Source organism: Pteropus vampyrus, unplaced genomic scaffold (assembly GCF_000151845.1).
Source record: "Pteropus vampyrus isolate Shadow unplaced genomic scaffold, Pvam_2.0 Scaffold516, whole genome shotgun sequence".
Lineage (NCBI taxonomy): Eukaryota > Metazoa > Chordata > Mammalia > Chiroptera > Pteropodidae > Pteropus > Pteropus vampyrus.
Genome location: NW_011889297.1, coordinates 1,065,374 through 1,087,195, shown reverse-complemented (window position 1 = coordinate 1,087,195; position 21,822 = coordinate 1,065,374). Strand labels below are relative to the sequence as shown.

The 21,822-nt window shown below is 36.5% G+C and overlaps 1 protein-coding gene across 5 annotated transcripts in view; it reads left to right on the top strand.

The window, feature by feature from the left end:
• MTMR8 (myotubularin related protein 8) overlaps positions 1-20,463 on the top strand; it is a 144,471-nt gene extending 124,008 nt beyond the window's left edge. For all 5 annotated transcript variants that reach the window (XM_023525021.1, XM_023525020.1, XM_023525022.1 and 2 more), the window contains 2 exons: positions 17,150-17,276; positions 19,450-20,463. In XM_023525021.1, the coding sequence (XP_023380789.1) occupies positions 17,150-17,276; positions 19,450-19,920 (598 nt within the window). In that variant the 3' untranslated portion in view covers positions 19,921-20,463. The remainder of the gene's footprint in view (positions 1-17,149; positions 17,277-19,449) is intronic.
• Positions 20,464-21,822: the final 1,359 nt, after the last annotated feature.

Sequence of the window (21,822 nt, the reverse complement as noted above, 5' to 3'; positions counted from 1 at the left end):
TTAGATACCATTTCTATTTTAATTAGGAGGCTTGTGATGCTTATCTAGTTTTACAGAGACCTTTTCCCATTATCCAGGACATGATAGGAATCATGGTCTGTAGAATAATTGGCCAGAGGTCAAGGCATTTGGCCATCATGGCGCTTCACATATGATAAGTACCCCATATACCACCAGGAGTTTTCTCTCTAGTGGTGAGAACTTTTGAGCTGAGTCGGGGAGTTGCTTACACTAAAAACCCATGGATAGGCATTTATCCGTCCATTTGGTCAAGAGGCTCTAGTTAGAGAATTCTGAGGTGTCAGAAACTTCAAATTGTAAGGCCTACCCTTAGAGCACTAGTGGGAGAGCCAAAGTAATAACCACCTTTAGTTTGTCTAGTACCTGTTATTTCTTATTTCCTCACTGAAAAGTAGATTTACAGATGACTTGTTAGATGGGGGCCAGCAAATATTGGAGATGAGGAAAGCATCGGTGCCAGGATCCAAACATTCCTATCAAATGTAGGAGGTTGAAGTTCTAGGAGCTTGTCTTTTACCAGATTGGAAATACCAGTGCACCCTTCTCAGTTCCAAATGTAGCCCCCAAATTTAACAGATTGAAAGAAGTCTTGTACCTTATGCAAGGCATTTGCCCATCCTTTCTCAGTGGTGTTTGCTCACAGTTGTGATGGCCTATGAGGCAATCTTAGTCAATTCCACTGAGGAGGACGTCATCAATATAATGTCAAAACCAAGTTTCTAGTGGGATATATATAACAGGCATCTAGGTCCTGTCAGCAAACTGCATGTGTGATCACAGGGTTATTTACATATCTCATAGGCAACCAAGAAAAGATATACTTTTTAACCCTCAAAGGTAAAGGTAAAGGTTGTGGTTGGCTTCCCTGCAAAATTTTTACTGAATCGAAAGAATGTATTAGTCAAGTCTGTAACTCCAGACAATTTACCTATTTGAATGTTCAGGTGAAAATATCCGGGAGAGGTGCTCTCATAAAGGGAACAGCCTTGCTCAACTTTTCAAAGTCTATAGTTAGCCTCCACTTACTAGTAGTAACTTTATAGCACAGGTCATACCAGAGAATTGAAAAGTGAGAGAGTAGGATTCAGTACCCCTTTCTTTAACTAAATCAGCTTTGATAGGCCACAATCCTTCAGTGTCGTGTCTTAGCCAATACTGTGCTATATTTGCCACCTGCAATGGTAAGGGAGGGTTGACTGGTTTCCACCACGCGGTGTCCGCCAATGGCATAAAAGCCTTAAGCTTGCTCCATGAGGTACTTGCTGACTGAAGGAATCTATTCCAAAAATGGAGAAAGGGATGGTCTTGGTGTGCAGGAGAGTGTTCTAACCAGGACAGAAGCATCTTTTTGCAGAACTGAGCCAATTTGAACAGTTATAGTTAAGTGAGTAATTACTCCTTTATTTAATCTTCTTTCCAAGTTGGTCACCTCCTGGGGGGGGTAGAGGGTGGGGGTATGTAGGGATCCCTTAAAAGCATAAGTGTGATTCCTTGGATTAGGGAGATTTTGGCAACCATATTCAACAGAGCTAGCTTATGGTGTTTAGTTTTCGGAGCCTAAACTATAGTTAATATGGTAAAAGGGTGATTTTCTACTAGAAGTGGCCAGCTTCTGGAACCACCCCTTCTGTGACTGTCAGGTCCCCATGTGGGGATGGGTACTTGCCACTGGAGATCAGGGGTAGGTTTCAAAGGGGAGGCTGTCTTAGAAGGTGATACCTGCTGAGGATTATAATGTAACACTAGTAAATACTGTAATTGCTCTACCAGTTTACCAGAAATCATTCAATTTGAATTCCTCTTGTCTCTTATGATCCAGTGTGACCTCTCATTCATCTCACAATTCACACTTAAGTGGGGGCCTGGTTGTCTGTCCTTGAGGAGAGAAGCATCACTGTTAATAGCAATTTTTATTAAGGCCAGATGGGGTATTGCTTATAGAATTAGCAAACAACACAACTCTTACTTTGCCTTTCATGAATTCTATTAAATACAGGGCATCTATGACTTATTGAATTGTTTTAGCATTAGCTATCATGGTCCATAAAAAGGGCTTATACTTATCAGTACCCCTCACCCCCAGGAAACAACTAGGTAAACTCGGGACTCAATTCAGTCTCCTCTGTACTTGCCAAGTCATCATATTGCATGCCATACTGCATCCATCTGTTGCCTGATAAGCCCCAATGTGATGAAAGAGATCTTTGGCCTCAGCTAATATTTTCCGTTGACAGTCTGCCCAGGCTTTAATGAGGCCTAACATAGGATGGGCAGCCCTCCAAGCCATAAAAATACATATCAACAAGTTATATGTGGGCTGAGGTTGAAAGCCGCCTCTGTGGGTCATTCCCACCATTCATATGAATTGTGTGGGATCCTTTAGCAGGGACATCACTTTTCCATTCTGAACTATAGCAACCAATTGTTTAATTTCAGCCCCCTTTAGGAGAAGTTTTTTCTTCACCAGATCTATTCTATATAGCCAGGCAGCCCCCTTTTTTACTTGGTTCCAGGGTTAGGTCTTTAAGGAGAGTCTGGGCCTCAGGGCAAGAGAGAGAAAATGTATCATTCTCCAGTTGAGAATCACCTCCTCCTTCTTGGTCCTCCCCTTTTGCTATAAATAAATAAATAAATTATATATATATATATAATTATATATATATATAATTTATATATATATAATTTATATATATATATAAATTATATATATATAATTTATTTATTTATTTATATTTATATAAATATATATATATATTTCAAATGTACAGTTCTATAACATATTATCTGTGTGTTCATCACCCAAAGTCAAATCTTCCATCACTATATATTTAATCCCCTTTACCCTTTCTACCTTCCCTTCTCCCACTCATAACACCATATTATGAGTTTCTCTGTTTTTGTTTGGCTTGCTTGTTTGTTGCTTTCAGTTTTATATCTCACATATGAGTGAAATCATATGGTTCTTGACTCCATCTGACTTATTTTGGTTAGCATATATTATATAAGTGGAACCATACATTCTCTGTCCCTTTGTGTCTAGCTTATCTCACTTAGTATAATGTCTTCAAGGTTAATCCATGTGGTAGTAGTGTGTGTCAAAATTCCTCCCTTTTTAAGGGTAATATTTCATTGATTATATATACTATATTTTGTTTATCCATTCATTTGTTCATGGAAACTTGAATAACTTCTACCTTTTAGATCTTGTAAATAATCCTGCTATGAACATTGATGTAACAATATTTTTGAGGCCCTACTTTAGAACTATTTTAGATATACAGTTGACCCTGAAAAACATGGGTTTGAACTACGAGAGTCCACTTATATGTGGATTGTTTTCAATAAATACCTTTTATGAACAGAAAATGTCTTTCCATTTATTTGTATCTTCTTTATTTCAGCAACATTTTATAGTTTTATGTGTACAAGCCTTTCCCTTTCTTGGTTAAGTTTATTCTTGAAGTAGTTTATACTTTGTCATGGTATTATAAATAGAATTATTTTTTTTTAATTTCCTTTTTGGTTGGGTAATGTTTATGTATAAAAACAGTAGATTTTTTTGAGGGGAAATGCTTTCATTCTTTTACCATTCATATATGGTCTGTATTATGTTGTGGTACTATCCTTCTATTCCTAGTAAGTTGAGTCTTTTTTTTTTTTCCTTATCATGAAAGGTGTTGAATTTTGTCAAACATTTTTTTCTGATGATCATGTGTTTTCCCCATCATTATGTTAATGTGATCTATTAAATTGATTTTGCACATTTTGAACCTTCTTGCATTCTAGGAATATATCCCACTTGGTCATGGTGTATAGTCCATATATTACACTGTTTGCTAGTATTTTGTTGAGAAATTTTGCATCGATATTCATAAGAGATATGAATATTTAGTTTCCTTATAGTGTGTTTGTCTGGATTTGATATAGTAGTAATGATGGCCTCATGGAATAAATTCAGAAATTTTCTCTTTTCATTTTTTGGTAGAGCTTCCCCTCTTTTCAGTAGTAGGATTAAGTCATGTCTGTGTGTCTGTCTGTGGAGCCTCTGACTGACTGCTCTGTTTCTACCTCCTGTTGCAGCTTTTTTTCTTTTCTCTGTAAGCAAGTCTCTTTATTTCATAATTTAGATAGAGTGAGCCTTTTGAAAGCTAGACAATCAACAAACAACAAAAAAATTATATATGCTGTCTCTGTGTTTAATAATGGTATGCATCTGATTACTAGTGATGTCAGAAACGGCGGAGTGAGAGATGTCCCCACATCTCTCCCCTTGAAACAATAAGCAGAACATAGAAACTCAACAAAAACACCCAACCTGCACACAAGCATGTGAGGGATCTGTGAATAAGAATTGCTACAGGTCAGGACCCTGTGAGTTGGGCGGTAGACTGGGAGAAATAAAGAAACTGCCTCTCACAGCTGGCGCTCCCTGCAGGAGAAGGGAGAGGAAAGAAAGTGTGGCATGTTCCCTGAACAGCCCTGCCTGAGAGAGCTGTTAGCTCGAAGCAGCAGCAGTGCCCAGAGATCAGGGCAGAAAGCAGAAAAGTGGGAATGGCAGAGAACTAGAGACGGCAGAGAAGCAACAGTAGATTAATACCACCTTCAGTTGCAAAACGTGAGGCTGAGCAGCAACCCCCATCCCCTAACCTAGATGGCACCTCTCACCATATCCTCCAAGACCAAACACTGGGAAGCGCCATGGGAATCTGAGCAAACACTACTGAAACTGTTGCTAACATTGACAAGGACTGAGACTGGGGTAGCGAGCATAATTGATATTTATTAGAAAAAGAAAAAGACATTATTAAGACTTTATATAAAGCAGGGATCTAAGAGGATTAGACGCCACCTACTGAAAACCAAAGAAAAACGCCATCTTAGCAACAAGATAAAGAGAGAACTTTATATAATGAAACTTCTTTCTGGAAAAAAAAAATAGCAGAATACACTTCCATTAATGCCCAGGAAGAGAAATAGTCCATTAAACACAATGAACAACCAAAGTGACAAGGCAGCTCAGAAAGAAAGAGAAAAATCTCTAGAAAATAAGATTAAAGACATAGAAATATGTGACTTAAATGACAGAGAATTCAAGTTGGTGCTTCTGAAAATATTCAGTGAGATCCAAAATAATTCATATCAAAAATTCCAATAATTGAAAAAACAACTATATCAGTACAATGCATTTTTTTTTAGCAAGGAGATTGAAACCCTTAAAAAGAACCAAATAGAATGTCTAGAGATGAAAAATACTCTAAAAGATATGAAGAATGAAATAGCAAGCTTGGGCAATGGACTTGACCAAATGGAGGAAAGGATCACAGATATCGAAGACAGATCTAGAAATAAACCAGACGGAAGAAGACAGAAACTGAAGAATTAAAAATAATGAAAGAAAAATACAGGAGCTACCTAATACTATCAGGAGAGAAATATAAGAATAATGGGTATTCTTGAAGGGGAGGAAAAGGAGCAGGGATTAGAAAGCATTTTCAGACAAATGGTTGACAAGAAATTCCCAAACCTAAGGAATGAGCTGGAGCTTGGAATTCAAGAAGTCAACAGAACACACAATTATACCAACCCAAAAAGGCCTTCTCAAAGACACATTATATTAAAATTATTAAAAATTAAGGACAAAGAATTCTCAGAGCAGCCAGGGAAAAGAAGATGGTAACCTATAAAGGAAAACCCATTATGTTATTGTCAGACTCTCAGCGCAAACCTTACAAGCCAGAAAAGAGTGAAACCAAACATTCAAACTATTAAATGAAAAGAACTACCAGTCAAGAATAATGTATCCGTCAAAGCTCTCCTTTAGATATGAAGGAGAAATAAAGACCTTTCTAGACATACAGAAATTGAGGGAATTCTTTACTATGAGGCCTACATTACAGGAAATAATGAAAAAGGTCAGCTAACCTAAAATGAAATGACAAAAATAATTACATGACTATGAGTAAAATGACTAGCAGGCAGATAGAAGCAGAGGAGTGCAACCCTTATTAAGAACAGGGCACTATAAGCTTAAACAATAAGAAGAGATTTGCTTTGCAAGAGAGTAATAAACGTTCAGCATACATAGGGACAAACTGAGACAATAACAGAAAATGGGAGGATTCTAAGATCCAAATTCACAAAGTGGAATGGAGATAAGGCACACGCAGAAGAAAATGAACAACTGTATATATATACATATATATATACGCATATATATATGTATATATATATGTGTGTATATATACACACATATATATACACACATACATATACACATATATATACACACATACATACATACATATATACACACACATACATATATATACATATATATGCACACATACATATACATACATACATATATACACACACACACACACACACACACACACACATACATACATACATATAACTATCCTTTACATATTGGTAATGATAACCACACACCAAAGCTTCAGAACTGAAGTATATGACATAAAGCAAGAAGAATCAGAGAGAAAACCCACAAAAGCCAACCAAAATAAAACAGAAACACAAAGACAAGGAAATAATGGAAACACCAAGCTACCAGAAAGCAAAAGATAAAATGGCTATAGGAAAACCTTATATATCAACAATCACACTAAATGTAAATGGACTTAACTCACCAATTTAAAGGACAGAGTTGCAGATTGGATCAAACAACAAAAACCAAACATATGCTGCCTCCAGGAGACACACCTTAGTTCTAGAGATAAATATAGACTCAAAGTGAAAAGGTGTAAAATGATAATCCGAGCAAATGCATTCAGAGAAAAGCAGGGGTAGCAGTACTAGTATCAGACAAAATAGACTTCAAAATAAAAATAGTAAAGAAAGATAGAGGGACACTTCATAATGATAAAGGGAATCCTGTACCAACAACACATAGCATCTATTAATATCTATGTTCCCAATCAGGGAACCCCAAAATATATAAAGCAATTACTAATATCACTAAAGGGAGAAACAGACCAAAACACTATCATAGTAGGGGACCTAAATACCCCACTGTTGGATATGGACAGATCATCCAAACAGAAGATCGATTAGGAAATAACATCCTTATATGATGCATTAGAGCAACTGGACATATTTGACATTTACAGAGCCTTCCATCCCAAAACAGCTGTTTACACATTCTTCTCTAGTGCACATGAAATATTCTCAAGGATTGACCACATAATGGGACACAGAGATACTCTCAACAAAAGAGGGTTGAAATCAACCATATTCTCTGATCGTAATATCTTGTAGCTAGAGATCAACTGTAAAAAAAAAATGAGAAGGACCACAAATACATGGAGACTGAACAACATCCTATTGAAGAATGACTGGGTCAGAGAAAAAAGAAAAAGAGAGATCAAGAGATACATAGAAATGAATGAAAATGATAGTACAGCATATCAAAACTTTTGTGATGTGGCAAAACAAGTACTAAGAGGTAAGTTCATATCATTACAGGCCTTCTCAAAACACAAGAACGAGCCCAAATAAGCAACCTCATGCTTCATCTTAAAAAAACTAGAAAAAGAACAAATGAAGCCCAAAGTCAGCAGAAAGAAGGATGTAATCAAAATTAGAGCAGAACTAAATAAAATTGAAACAAAAAGCAATAGAAATATAAATGTAACAAAGAGCTGGTTCTTTGAGAAGGTTAATAAAATTGACAAAACCTTGGCCTGACTCACTAAAGAAAAAAAGAAAGGACACAAATAAAATCAGAGTGAAAAGGGGGAAATTAACAGACACCACAGAAATACAAAGGGTCATACAAGAATATTTTGGAAAAGTATATAACACCAAATTTAAAAACCTAGAAGAAATAGACAAGTATTTAGAAAGATACAACCTTCCTAGACTGAATCAGGAAGAACTGGAAAATCTAAATAGCCCGATCAGCTGTAGGGATATGTAAACAATCATCAGAAACCTACCAAAAAGTAAAAGTCTAGGACCTGGTGGCTTCACCAGTGAATTCTACCAAACATTCAAAGAAGATTTAATATCTGTTCTCCTCAAACTCTTCCAAAAAATCAAAGAGGAGGCAATACTTCCATACTCATTTAATGAGACCAATATTACCCTGCTAGCAAAACCTGGTAAAGATAATACAAAAAAAGAAAACTACAAACCAATACCTCATAAAGAGAGATGCAAAAATCTTAAATAAGTTACTAGAGAACCAAATACAGCAACATATTTAAAAGATTATATGTCACGGTCAAGTGGGCTTCATCCCATGGGCACAGGTATGGTTCAACATATGCAAATCGATTAAAGTGATACACCACATAAGTAAATTTAAAAAATAAGAATCATATGATCATATCAAAGATACAGAAAAAGCCTTCGACAAGATACAGCATCTATTTATGATCAAAACACTTAACAAAATTGGTGTAGAAGGAAATTGCCGTAATATAATAAAGGCCATATATGACAAACCCTCATCCAACATTATACTGAATGGTGAAAAACTAAGAACTTTATGTCTAAGTTCAAGAACAAGACAAGACTTCCCACTATTGCCACTGTTATTCAGTATAACATTAAAGGTACTTGCAAGTGCAGTCAGGCAAGAGAAAGATATAAAAGGCATCCAAATAGGAAATGAAGTAGTCAAACTGTCACAATTTGCAGATGACATGATTCTCTATATAGAAAACCCTAAAGACTCCACAAAAACACTACTAGAAACAATAAGCAAATACAGTAAAGTTTCTGGATACAAAATCAATGTTCAAAAATCCATAGCAGGGGAGTGAGAAAAACGACATAGATGATAGAGGCTCTGTTCATCCCTCTGGCAACCAAATCAAAGTTGTGACAGAAACACGGGGTAAATGGCAAGTAAAAATCTTCTGGGATCTAGATAAACAACTCAAACAACTAGGGAGAAACCTGAGAAATCACCCTGCCACGACAAAAGGTAGAATGGGGTGAGGATGCGGGCTGCCTGGTCCCAAGTGGCTGAGTGGGACACAGGCAGCGGCAGCCAGCATCTGCAGATGCCCCTTAAAGGAGCTATGTCCGTGAGCAGACTTTCATGGTGATGGACTTGCTCACTCTGAGCAACAGTGCTGGTTTGGCTGTGCGAGAGATACCAGGGAATTACAGGGGTACACTGAGTTGATTGGACTGAAGGCTGAGGCAAGATTCACTCTTTACAGATGTGCCGGCGATATGCATTGTTCCTCTGTTGAACCCTCCCCACTCCCAGTGTGCCGTCTTAGTGGAGATGTCATCAAACCAGATAACAGAAGTCGCACCACCCAGAGGATGCTATGAAACTCTGCTTCACCCAACTCCTGGCCCCATCCAAGCCGCATCCAGTTGTGTCCTTAGCAATTCCAGTGCTCCTTGCTGAGCCAACTCCAAGACTCACAATGGTAGCAGCTGACCTCAGTTTCTGGCCTGGCCTCTTGAGGTAACTATAAGCACAGCATCTGTGGATTGCTTGCTGATTCTTAACAGGTGGCCCCAGAGGGGTACAAGGCTGAGCTCAATTTGGCCTGCAGCTGAACTCTTCTCAGTACTGTGCCACTAGTCACCTGCTACACAAATCCACCCTAATAAGACCGGGAGACTTAGGAGCTTTGCTTAGTACATAGAAACAGACATAGAGAGGCAGCCAAAATTGGAAGACAAAGAAGCAGAAACCATGAGAGAACAGAACAGAAATCCAGGAATAATGGAGTCAAGCAATCTAACATGCAGAGTTCGAAACACTGATTATAAAGATGCTCAATGAACTTATGGGAAGTATAGATGAATTTATTGAGAACTTCAACAAAGAGATAAAAAAACATAAAATTTGAAATAGAAATTATAAAAAGGAACCAGTAGGATATGAAGAACACATTATCTGAGATGAGTAGAATATTAAAGGAATAAGCAAAGTGAATAAAGAAGGGGATAAAATGACCTATATAGAGGATGGGAAAACCAAGGACACTCAATTATCATAGCATGAAAAAAGCCTAGACTATAACAATAATGTAAGAAGTCTATGGAACACTATTAAAGGTAAAAATATCCATGTCATAGGTGTACCTGAAGGAAAACAATATGTTGAAGATCACTTGAAGAAATAATGATGGATAACATCCCTAACCTGGTGAAGGAAATAGACATAAAACCCCAGGAAGCTCAGAGAGCCCCCCAAAACAGGAACCCAAAGAAACCCACACCAAGACACATCATAATTAAAATTCCGAAAGTTAAATACAAAGAGAGAATCTTTAAAGCAGCAAGAGAAAAGCAGTTAGTTACCTTAAAGGGAATACCCATAAGTTGGCAGCTGATTTCTCAAATGAAACAGGACAGAAGAGCTTGACACAATATTCGATGTGATGAAAATCCATAATACTTTATACGTTAAAACTATTTTTTAGATTTGAAAGACAGATAAAGAGCTTCCCAGACAAAAATAAGCTAAAAGAACTTATCATCACCAAGCCAGGGACTTCTTTAAGAAGAAAAAACATGGATCAAAAACAGTAATAAAGAATGGTAATAACTACATTCCTATCAACAAGTTCCTCAAATGGAAGAGATATAAGTGCTCCAACCAAAAAATAGAGTGTCTGAATGAATTAGAAAACAAGACCCCTATATATGCTGCCTATAAGAGACTTATTTCAGATTAAAAGACACACACAGACTAAAAGAAAGGGGATGGAGAAAGATATTGCCTTGATGGACCTAGAGGGTATGATGCTGAATGAAATGGGAAGGATAGAGAAAGACAAATGACGCTTGATTTCACATACATGTGGAATCTAAAGAATAAAATCAAGAACAACAACAACAAATGTGGAAATAAACTGATAGATACAGAGAATAGTTAGAGGGATACCACTTGGGAGGGTGGTTAGGGGGACAAAAAAGCAGAGAGATTAAGAGTTACAAGTGGATAGCTGCAGAATTGACATGGGGATATAGATTGTAGTATGAGGAAGATAGTTGATGTAATAAATTTGTAAGGGGGAAGAGAGGTACTAGATTTAGTGTGGTGATAACTTTGTGAGTTATGTAGCTCTCTGGTCACTATGCTATACAACTGAAACAAGTATATTATTGTATGCCAACTATAATTGAAAAAAAAAGCTCATTGAATTTTACAGTGTAAATACAAGCAACTAATTGTCTATTATATTTCAATAAAGACAAAAAAAAAAATCCATACCGTTCCTATACTCTAATAACAAAGTGTCAGAAAAGGAAGTGGAAAAAATAATTCCTTTTGCAATTACAACAAAAAGAATAAAATACTGAGGAATAAATCTAACAAAACATGTGCAAGACCTATAATGAAAACTATAAAACCCTATTGAAAATAATTGAAAAAGATACAAAGAAATGGAAAGATAGTCCGTGTTCTTGGATTAGAAGAATCAACATAATTAAAATGACTTTATTACCTAAAGCATTTTACAGATTTAATGCAGTCCTCATCAAAATCCCAGTGGCATTTTTTAAAACAGAAGAAAAAAATCATTAGATTTGTATGGAAGCACAAAAGACCCCGAATTGCCAAATCTATCCTGAGAAAAAAGAACAAGGCTTGAGGCCTCACTCTTCCCGACTTCAAATTATACTACAAAACGACAATAATCAAAACTGCATGGTATTGGCAGAAAAACAGACACATGGACCAGTGGAATAGAATCAAGAGTCCAGAACTAAACCTGTATTTATATAGGCAAATAATTTTCAACAAAAGAGCTAAAAAACATACAGTGGAGAAAAGAAATCCTCTTCAAAAAATGGTGCTAGAAAAACTGGAAAGCCACCTGCAAAAGAATGAAACTAGGCCGTTGTCTATCACCACACACTAAAATGAACTCAAAATGGGTTAAAGACCTGAATATAAGACCAGAAACAATAAATTGCATAGAAGAAAACATAGGAACTAAACTCATGGACCTTGGACTTAAAGAGGATTTTATGAATTTAACCTCAGTGGCAAGTTGTGTAAAAGCAATAATGAATGAATAAGACTTCATCAAACTAAAAAGCTTCTGCACAGCAAAAGAAACTGTCAGCAAGGTAAAGAGACAACCATCCATATGGGAAAATACATTTGCAAGCAACACCGCTGATAATGTCCAAAATATACAAAGAACTCAACTCAATAATAACAACAAAAAACAAACAAACAAACAAATCTATTCGAAAAACGAGTACAGGACTGGAACGGACACTTCTCCCAAGAAGACATATAATTGGCCAACAAGCATATGAAAAGATGCTCAACATTGCTAGCTATTAGGTAAATGCAAATCAAAACCACAATGAAATACCATCTCACATCTGTTAGAATAGCTGTTATCAACAGGACAAGTAATAACAAATGTTGGCACGAATGTGGAGAAAAAGAAACTCATACACTGCTGGTGGGACTGCAAATTGGTACAGCCACTATGGAAAACACTATGGAGCTTCCTCAAAAAACTAAGACTTGATCTACCGTATGATCCAGCAATCCCTCTACTGGGTTTTACCCCAAAGTCTTGAAAACACATATCCAAAAAGATATTTGTACACCGATGTTCATAGCATCATTATTCACGGTGACCATTATGTGGAAGCAACTGAAGTGTCCTACAATAGATGATTTCATAAGAAGCTATGGTACCTATATAAAATGGAATATTACTCAGCCATCAGAAGAGATGAAATACTGCCATTTGTGACAACTTGGATGGACCTCAAGATAAACATGCTAAGTGAAATAAGTCAGACAGAAAAAGTTGAAAACCACATCATCACTTATATGTAGTATATAAACCTAAAAGCAACAAACGAACAAGACAAACAAAGGCTAATGGACATAGCCAATACACTAGTGATTACTAGAGAGTTGGGGGTAGGGGGCGGAGGTATGTAGATATGGTAAAACTGGTCAAATATGTGATGACAGAAAGAAATCTAACTATGGGCAGTGAACACAATGCTATATATATAATATTATATATGCCTTACTGTTGATTTGTACTCTTGAGAGTTACTAGATTTCATTAACCAATCTCACCATAATAATAAAAAAAAAATCGGAAGAGTTTGAAAAGGATTGGTGTCAATTCTTCTTTAAATGTGTTATAATTTACCATTGAGCCCACTGGTCCTGTGCTTTTCTTCATTGGGAGGTTTTTGATTAGATTCGGTATCTTTACTACATGTACAGTTGTTTCGATTATCTATTTCTTCATGATTCAGTCTTGGTAGCTTGTATGTTTTTCAATATTTATTCATTTTATATAGGTTATTGTTGGCATACAGTTGTTCATAGTATCTTGATATGATTATTTTTTAAATTTATTTATTTAAATTAGTTTTAAGTATACACTACATTAGTTAGACATCTATATAGTTCATAAAACTATCCTCCCAATTGCTCCCTCCCTCCCCTAGCCCTCCACCTAGGCGTCATATTAATGCTATCTACATTCCCTCTGCCATGCTCCCCATCCCCATGACCAAGTATCAATTCCTAATTTGTACTTCTTTAACCCTTCACCTCGCTCTCCCAGCCTCCCAATACCCCTCCCCTCTGTCCATCACCAGATTGTTCACTATATTTGTGTGTTCTTTATTAGTTTGTTCTTTTTGTTCCTTAGATTCTACATATAAGTGAAACCATACAGTATTTACCTTCCTCTGTCTGACTTATTTCACTCAGCATAATAACCTCTAGGTCCATCCATGTCATTGCAAGTGATAGCATTTCATTTTTTTAATAGCTGAGTAATATTCCATCGTATATATGAACTATAATTTCCTTATCCAGTCGTCTGTTGATGGGCATTTAGATTTCTTCCATATCTTGGCTATTGTAAATTGTACTGCCATGAATATTGGAGTGCATCGATGTTTTTAGGAATTATTGTTTGGTTTTCTTTGGATAAATACCCAGAAGTACAATTGCTGAGTCAAAGGTTATATCCATTTTTAATTTTTTAAGGAACCTCCATACTGTTTTCCATAGTAGCTGTACCAATTTGCAGTGCCACCAGCAGTGTATGAGGGTTTCTTTTTCTCCACATCCTTGCCAACATTTATTATTACTTGTCCTGTTAATTACAGCCTTTCTAACAGGTGTGAGATGGTATCTTGTGGTTTTGATTTGCATTTCCCTAATAGCTATCGAAGATGAGCATCTTATCATGTGTTTGTTGGCCATTTGTATGTCTTCTTGGGACAACTGTGTGTTCAGGTCTTCTGCCCAATTTTTGACTGGATCATTTGTTTTTTTGTTGTTATTAAGTTATATGAGTTCTTTGTATATTTTGGATATTAGGGCCTTATCAGAGGCATTGCTTGCAGATATAATTTCTCATTGAGATGCTTATCTCTTTACCTTGTTGATGGTTTTTTTTTATTTTTATTATTTATTTATTTATTTTTTTGCTGTGCAGAAGGTTTTTAGTTTGATGCAGTCCCATTCATTTATTACTGTTTTACTTCCCCTGCCCTTGAGGTCAAAGTCATAAAATCCTCTTTAAGTCCAAGGTCCTTGAGTTTAGTTCCTATGTTTTCTTCTATGCAATTTATTGTTTCTGGTCTTAATATTCAGGTCCTTAATCCATTTTGACTTAATTTTGGTGTGCGGTGATAGGCAACAGTCTAGTTTTATTCTTTTGCAGGTGGCCTTCCCATTTTCCCAACGCCATTTATTGAAGAGGCTTTCCTTTCTCCACTGTATGTTTTTGGCTTTTTTTTTTTTTGTCAAAAATTATTTGCCCAAATATACATTGGTTTACTTCTGGACTCTCAATTCTATTTCACTGGTCTGTGTGTCTGTTTTTCTGCTGATACCATGCCATTTTGATTATTATCGCTTTGTAGTATAATTTGAAGTCAGGCAGAGTGATGCCTCCAACCTTGTTCTTTTTTCTCAGGATGGCTTTGGCAACTCAGGGTCTTTCATTCTTCCATACAAATCTGATGAGTTTTTGTTCTATTTCTTTAAGAAATGCCAATGGGATTTTGATGGAGATTGCATTAAATTTCTATAATGCTTTAGGTAATAAGGTCATTTTAACTATGTCGATTCTTCCAATTTATGGACACGGAATATCTTTCCATTTCTTTTTTTCTTTGATTTCTTTTCCTAGGGCTTTATAGTTTTCATTATATTTGTCCTTCACATGTTTCATTAGATTTATTCCTCAGTATTTCATTCTCTTCATTGCATTTACAAAAGGAATTATTTTTTCCACTTCTTTTTCTGGCATTTCATCATTAGAGTATAGGAACACTATGAATTTTTGAACATTGACTTTGCATCTACAAACTTTACTTAGAGGAAAGTTTTTTTAGTTTTTCACATAAGTATAATGTTGGCTGAGGGTTTGTCATATATGAGTTTTATTATGTTAAGGTACTTTCCCTCTGTACAAATTTTATTAAGTGTTTTGATCATAAATGGATGCTGTATTTTGTTGAAGCCTTTTTCTGCATCTATTGATATGATCATATGATTCTTATTTTTTAATTGTTTATGTGGTGTATCACATTAATCGATTTGCATGTGTCGAACCATCCCTGTGCCCCTGAGATGAAGCCCACTTGATCGTGGCGTATAATCTTTTTAATATGTTGTTGTATTCGGTTCACTAGTTTCTTATTTAGAATTTTTGCATCTGTGTTCATGAGAGATATTGGTCTGTAGTTTTCTTTTTTTGTGTTATCTTTGCCAGGTTTTGGTATCAGGGTAGTATTGGCCTCATAAAATGCGTTAGGAAGTATTGCCTCCTCTTCAATTTTTTGGACAAATTTGAGGAGAATACATATTAAATCTTCTTTGACTAGTTTTTATGTGTGTTTTTTAACTCCAAGGTTTCTGTTTGGTTCTCTTTTTTTATAATTTTTATCTCATTGATGATATCATTTTGTTCCTAAATCAGTTTCCTTATTTTGTTTATTTTTCCGCATTCTCTTTGAGCTTACTGTGTATATTTAAATTACTTGTTTTTAATTTTTCGTCACGTAAGCCAGAGGCCTGCGTTTCTTAGGTTCAGTTTCTAAATACTTATTTTGTTCCTTTGAATGGGCTATGTTTCTTTGTTTCTCTTTATGCCTCATCTTCTGTTGAAATTTGTGTATTTATAAATTAGCTACCTCTCCATGTCTTTGAGAACTGACTCTATTCATGCAGAAACCTACAGTCATCAGCCAGTTTAAAGGCTCAGGTCCCACTCAAACTTTTGCTGGAGATGTGTCTTCCCTGGGTCTTTGCATGTGCTTTTATCACATTTCCAATTTTCTCAGCTGCTTTAAATATACTAGTTTCACAAAGAGTCTTACCCCTGGGTCTCAGAAGCCTTGGAAGTTCTCTTGTATTCCTCTGTCCATAATCTCTTGCCCATAGGCACCATGTGTCTGCAGACCCCCTACTCCTCTCTACTGCCACTGCTTCCACTGTTCCAGTCAGTGCTTCAAGGCAGGTGAGACAAAAATCAATCCCTCGGACTCCCCATAGACAAGGCAGAGCATTACAAACAACTTCCACTCTTTTTCTTCCAACCTAATAAAGAAACTGGGAATTGGGCACCATGCTGCCAGTTATATCATGCTGCGCTGGTGAGGGAGTAGGGCAAGGATAAGCAAAAGTACTATGACTTTTTCTACCATTTTGGGTACAATTTTTCTTGGTTAGGCCCTTGATTGCTGCAGCTTCTTACCTGGTTTCTAGAGTTCTCACAAAGCTACACTGATCCATCTATTGTTATTTATTTAGTATTGCCATGGGAGAACAAGGGCCTGGAGCTTCCAAGTTTGTCATCTTGCTGATGTAACTCCCTATTATTTGTTAAAATTGCATACGAATCTATAATTATTTCAAAATAAAAAGTTTAATTTAATTTTTAAAAATTGGCTCAAATGTGCTCAAGTCCAAAGTGTCTCTTTCAGAAGAGATCTTTCTGCTAGGAACTTTACTCTTCAGTTAGGAGCATGTTCAGTCTTTTTTATGTCAAAATTACCTTATTTTTGAGATATACCCACCTACCAGGCTAATACTTTCTTGACACAAGAAAACGTAAGTAATCTATTCTTCCAGCTAAACTAACCCACTTTTTGTTCTTTTTGTTTATTCAAGGTTCTGGTGTGGGATGTATAACCGCTTTGACAAAGGGCTTCATCCCAAGCAGAGTATGCTTGAGAGCCTCCTGGAAATTAATAAGCAGAGAACAATGCTGGAGGCAGATGTGCACAAACTAGAAAAGGTAGAGAGAAGAATCTCAAAATGAGATCCTCTTGCCCCTTCTGAGTATGCCCAGCCCACTTGGTACTTGTGAGTAGCTGCCTGACTGGCTTATATCTTCTGGTGTCCAGGTGTCCTATAGCTACAAGGCACTGAGGCACAACTCTTTTTCTTACTCCCCATAGAAAGTGGTAAATATCACACTCAGCTAATTAAACAAGTGGATTGGTTCCCTAATTTTGATCTGGGTATGATTATTAGGAGAAACAAAAGGGAAGTTATACTGATATTTGTTATCGTATCTTGGGTGTACTGATAAGAACAATGAAATTTTTATATTTTCAATTAGGAAAACCTTATAAAAATTCTCATTTTCTTCTCATGTAGATAGTAAACTGTTCTTCGAGTGGTCATGCTATATGTGTTCATTTTGCTTTATGATACCAGCAAAACCAGACACATGTTTTTAATTACAGGTTAAACAAGTCAACAAGGATTTCTTTTCAAAATATAGAAAATGCTGAGGTGCTTCTGGATTCTAGGGTTCCTTACGGGTGTGTTTGAAGGAAAGAGGGGAAGGGTACCTCTTATAAAAGAATTCTTGGAAGAGGTGTGCTGTTTAGGAACTGGGTGTGAACCCAGTATAGGCCAGATAAGGCATAGCTTTTCCTTATAAGTAATCGAATATCCTTTTATTGTGAAAATAAATGTATTTTGATTACATCAGATTCCAAACTTTTGAATGTCCTCTTGAGAGGTAAGGTAATAGTCAGTTACTTGGTTCCATTTATTTAAAAAATAAAAGAAGGAGAAGGAGAAGAAGGAAGAAGACGGAAACTGGAAAACTGAAGCATGACTTAAAATCATAGGAAACAAGGGAAATAAGCAGCCCTGAGAAGACCAAGCGATAGGCAAAACTAAGAAGAAGGAAAACTTTTCCCTAGGGTCTTCTGTTCTCTCTTTTAGCTATTAGCAACAAGGCTCCCAGAGCAAGTGCCTCATTCATGATAGCCCTCTCACTTATTCTTGCCTGTTTTCTGAGAGAGGATCAGATTTATTCTATATTGAATCAGATCATTATTTGATTCTAAAGTAAAAAATTAAGGCTTTCTTCCTTTTAAAATATTTACATTAAAATTATTAACATTCTTTTTTTAATACAGAGAAGAAAATCAAAAGTGGCCCATAATATTATTTCCCAGATAGCCCTGTCATCATTTTAAAAAGGCAGTTCAAGTGTACAGTTAGAATATGCACAATATAAAAACATATAAAGTGAATAAAAGTTTAAAAAACTTCCCCAGCCACCTATTTAGTTCTTCTCTCCAGGGCTTTTCACTCTGTGTGTGTATTTATGAGATTTTGTTATTTCTAGAAAAATAAAAATGATATGCTTGCTCCTTAAGGCAGGAGCTCTTGTTTGGAGTCCATGAACCCTGCAGGTATCCACAGATGCCCTTTGGGGCATATGTGAAGCATGTGAAATTATACCTAAAAACTTTTTATGTGCTGTCTCATGTGCACATGTGTATGCATGTAGTTTTATGAGAAGTTCCATCATTTTCTTCATATTTTCAGAGGGATCTATGACCCCTAGAAAATTAAGAATCACTGTTGTAAAGTATCAGTGAATCATTGTGTTATCCATTAAAATAAGAATATTCATTGGAGATAGCATAAGTAAGGTAGTAGACAGGTTATAAGCTTTGGCATTAAAAAGAGACAGAGTCAGATCCCAGCTCTACTACTTCCTAAATGTGTGAATTTGAGTGACTCATTTAAATTCTATGAGCCTCAGTTTCCTCATCTATAAAATACAGCTAATACCTAACAGGATTCTTATGAGTGTGAAAGGAAATACTATATGTAAAGTGTCCAGCACATAGCAGTATTCAATAAGAATCAGTGAGCCTCTCCCTTGCCCTCCCTGCTCCTAATAATAAAATTGCATTTTTAAGAAAAGAGAACTTTTATAGACACAAGACCTTTGAGGATCTTTAATGTTAGGGCTTTTTAAAGTACTATCTCAGGTGATGAAGAAAAGCTGTTTGGAGATAAAGAGGGAGCAAAAGGTCATTTGCTACCATATCAGTGATAGCAGGCAGGATCTCTGCAGGATAATGTAATATTTGCCTATTACATTAGTTTTTCTCCTGTTTCTAATTATTTTCACCCATTCCTTTCTTCTATGACAGAAATTGAAAGCCCATGGTGAGCCACCAGAGCAAGTCTGTACCTGCTCTCAGTTAGGGAATTTATTACCTCAGCATCTGGGAAGTCCTTTGACCAATCCACTTGGCTTGATGGGTATCGATGGAGACCTCAGTACCTTGATGGAGTATGGCACCCTGTCCAGGGAAGGAGGCCTCCAAGCTCAGATGGATCAAGTAACAAGCCAGTGTGCAGACCACCACCATGACTGTTGTGGGATCATGGGCAGCCTTAGGGCCATAAACATTTCTGAGAATGTAGGCTGCTCTGGAGACACAAGAATCTCTGAGACCAGAGGCATCCCTGGGGCCACGGGCATCTCTAGGGCCACAGGCATCTCTGAAGACATCAGCATCTCTGGAGCCATGGGCTTCTCTGGGGAAATGGGCATATATGGGGACATGGGCATCTCAAAGGCTAGCACTAAGGAAGCAGGCTGCTCCAAGCAGCAGTGAGCTACTTATCTGCTTCCATGCTAAGTACACCTGCAGGTACCCACAATGATCCTTGTCGCAAAGGCCATGCTGCTTTTCCAATTAGTTTAAATGGGTAAGGCCAGAGCACCCCTCCTTCCACTTAAGAGTCTGGAAGGGAATTTAGGGTCTTTACTTATTAAGTGATCAGTATATGCACTTCGAGCAGCCCAAAATGTAGGTAAGAGAAAGATTATGTTATTGTTCTAGAATGGTATTTAACTTTAGAAATATTGCCTTTCAGCTGAGATACTAGGCTGGTTCCATTATTCTGTTTTCCTTAATGACCCAACTTCCCTACTTTTCTACTCTATAGCATGAGAACAAAGTAGAAATATTGTCATAGTGGAGAATTAAGATCTTATTAAGGGGATGAAGAGATGGTGTGCAACAGGTAACTGAATCACCATATGGTTTAAAAGAAAATTTTACTGTCAGATATATTTAGTCATAAGATGTAAGCTAACATTATTGCCTATAGAGACCCCAACATTTGCCTGAGAAATAAATCAAAATGATCCTTAACTGTTAGCATGAGTGCTGGCTGCTTGGTGGTTTAAAACATATAAAGAAATAGTTTTCTTAAGTTACACTTGCTCTTCCAAACACACATCCAAGCCAGGTCTTATAATACTCACTTAGCCAACTCCCCTTTTCATAGTTGGTCCATAGGTAAATTTGAATCCACTACACTCTAAAATGATCAATTCCAAATTGGTGAGATCTGAATTAGTAACATTTATTAATAGTATTCTCAACATCAATTCAAGAGACAATGGAAACTCAGTGCTTTAGACCTTGGTTTATACATGGCCTTTGTGCTCATCTGAGTTTTCCTAAAACAGACCTGTTCTTAGTTCTTTTTATGAAAACCAGTGGTTTTGCTTCTGTAGATATCACATCAAGTTTGCGGATTTTTACATACAATTGGCACTATTTTTATCACTTTGTGCTAATGTACACTTTTGAAAAAATCCATTCTTATAGGAGGCCTAAATACTCCTTGGAGAAGGGATATGTCCCTTATTGTTTAAACACCAGATCTTCTTCTTGAGACTGATACACTTGATGTACACTTTCTTATTGGATATTCAGTCATGGTTTACCCACTTTCACATGCTGTGGTAGGGTAGGCCTCTGGCAGTTTTGGTCATACACTATATATTATCAGCATTTTCAAAACTCCCATTGCCAATACAATTCATGTCTTCACCCAAGATGTCTATTGTGAATACTCTGTCTGGCTTAAGCTCAAAAATGAGTTCTTAGTGAAAGAGCCATCTTCAATACTACCACATTCAGTGGTAAACACAGACATTTCTAAAGACTCATTCGTTACTCTTCTCTGTAAGAAAGAGGTGCCTTTTAACTTAAGTGTTAGAAGTAGGAGAGAAGAGCCAGGGTAGCTCCTTGATTTCTTGTCCATACCTAAACTATGAACCCAAAACAACCTTCCTCTTTAGAGGAAGAACATTAAGTCATTTGGGTTATCTTTTTTCATATGCAAATAGGAGCCATTTTTTTTACACTTACCTTCTGTTGGTAGCTGTTTCAATTCTGTGTTTATAAAGAACTAATTTATTTGATATTTTTCATTTTAAATAGAGTCCATTTTTAAAAATTTGCCTTATTCTGATTCTTGCCTTGTTTCTGTCATTTTTAAGCAATAAAGTGATTTTCTATTATGTATTCTCTGATCCTTCTCTTTCCACAATTTGATCACTGGCTTATATAACCTAAATCATCAGATGTTTCCAGTTATTTGACTTATTACTTCTGGGAAAAAAAGTATGATTTGTGCAAATCATTTTGATCTGGAGACTCCATCTAACCCTGGCTTTGTAGGAAGATGTCAAAGAAGATGACAGTACCAATCATCTGTTA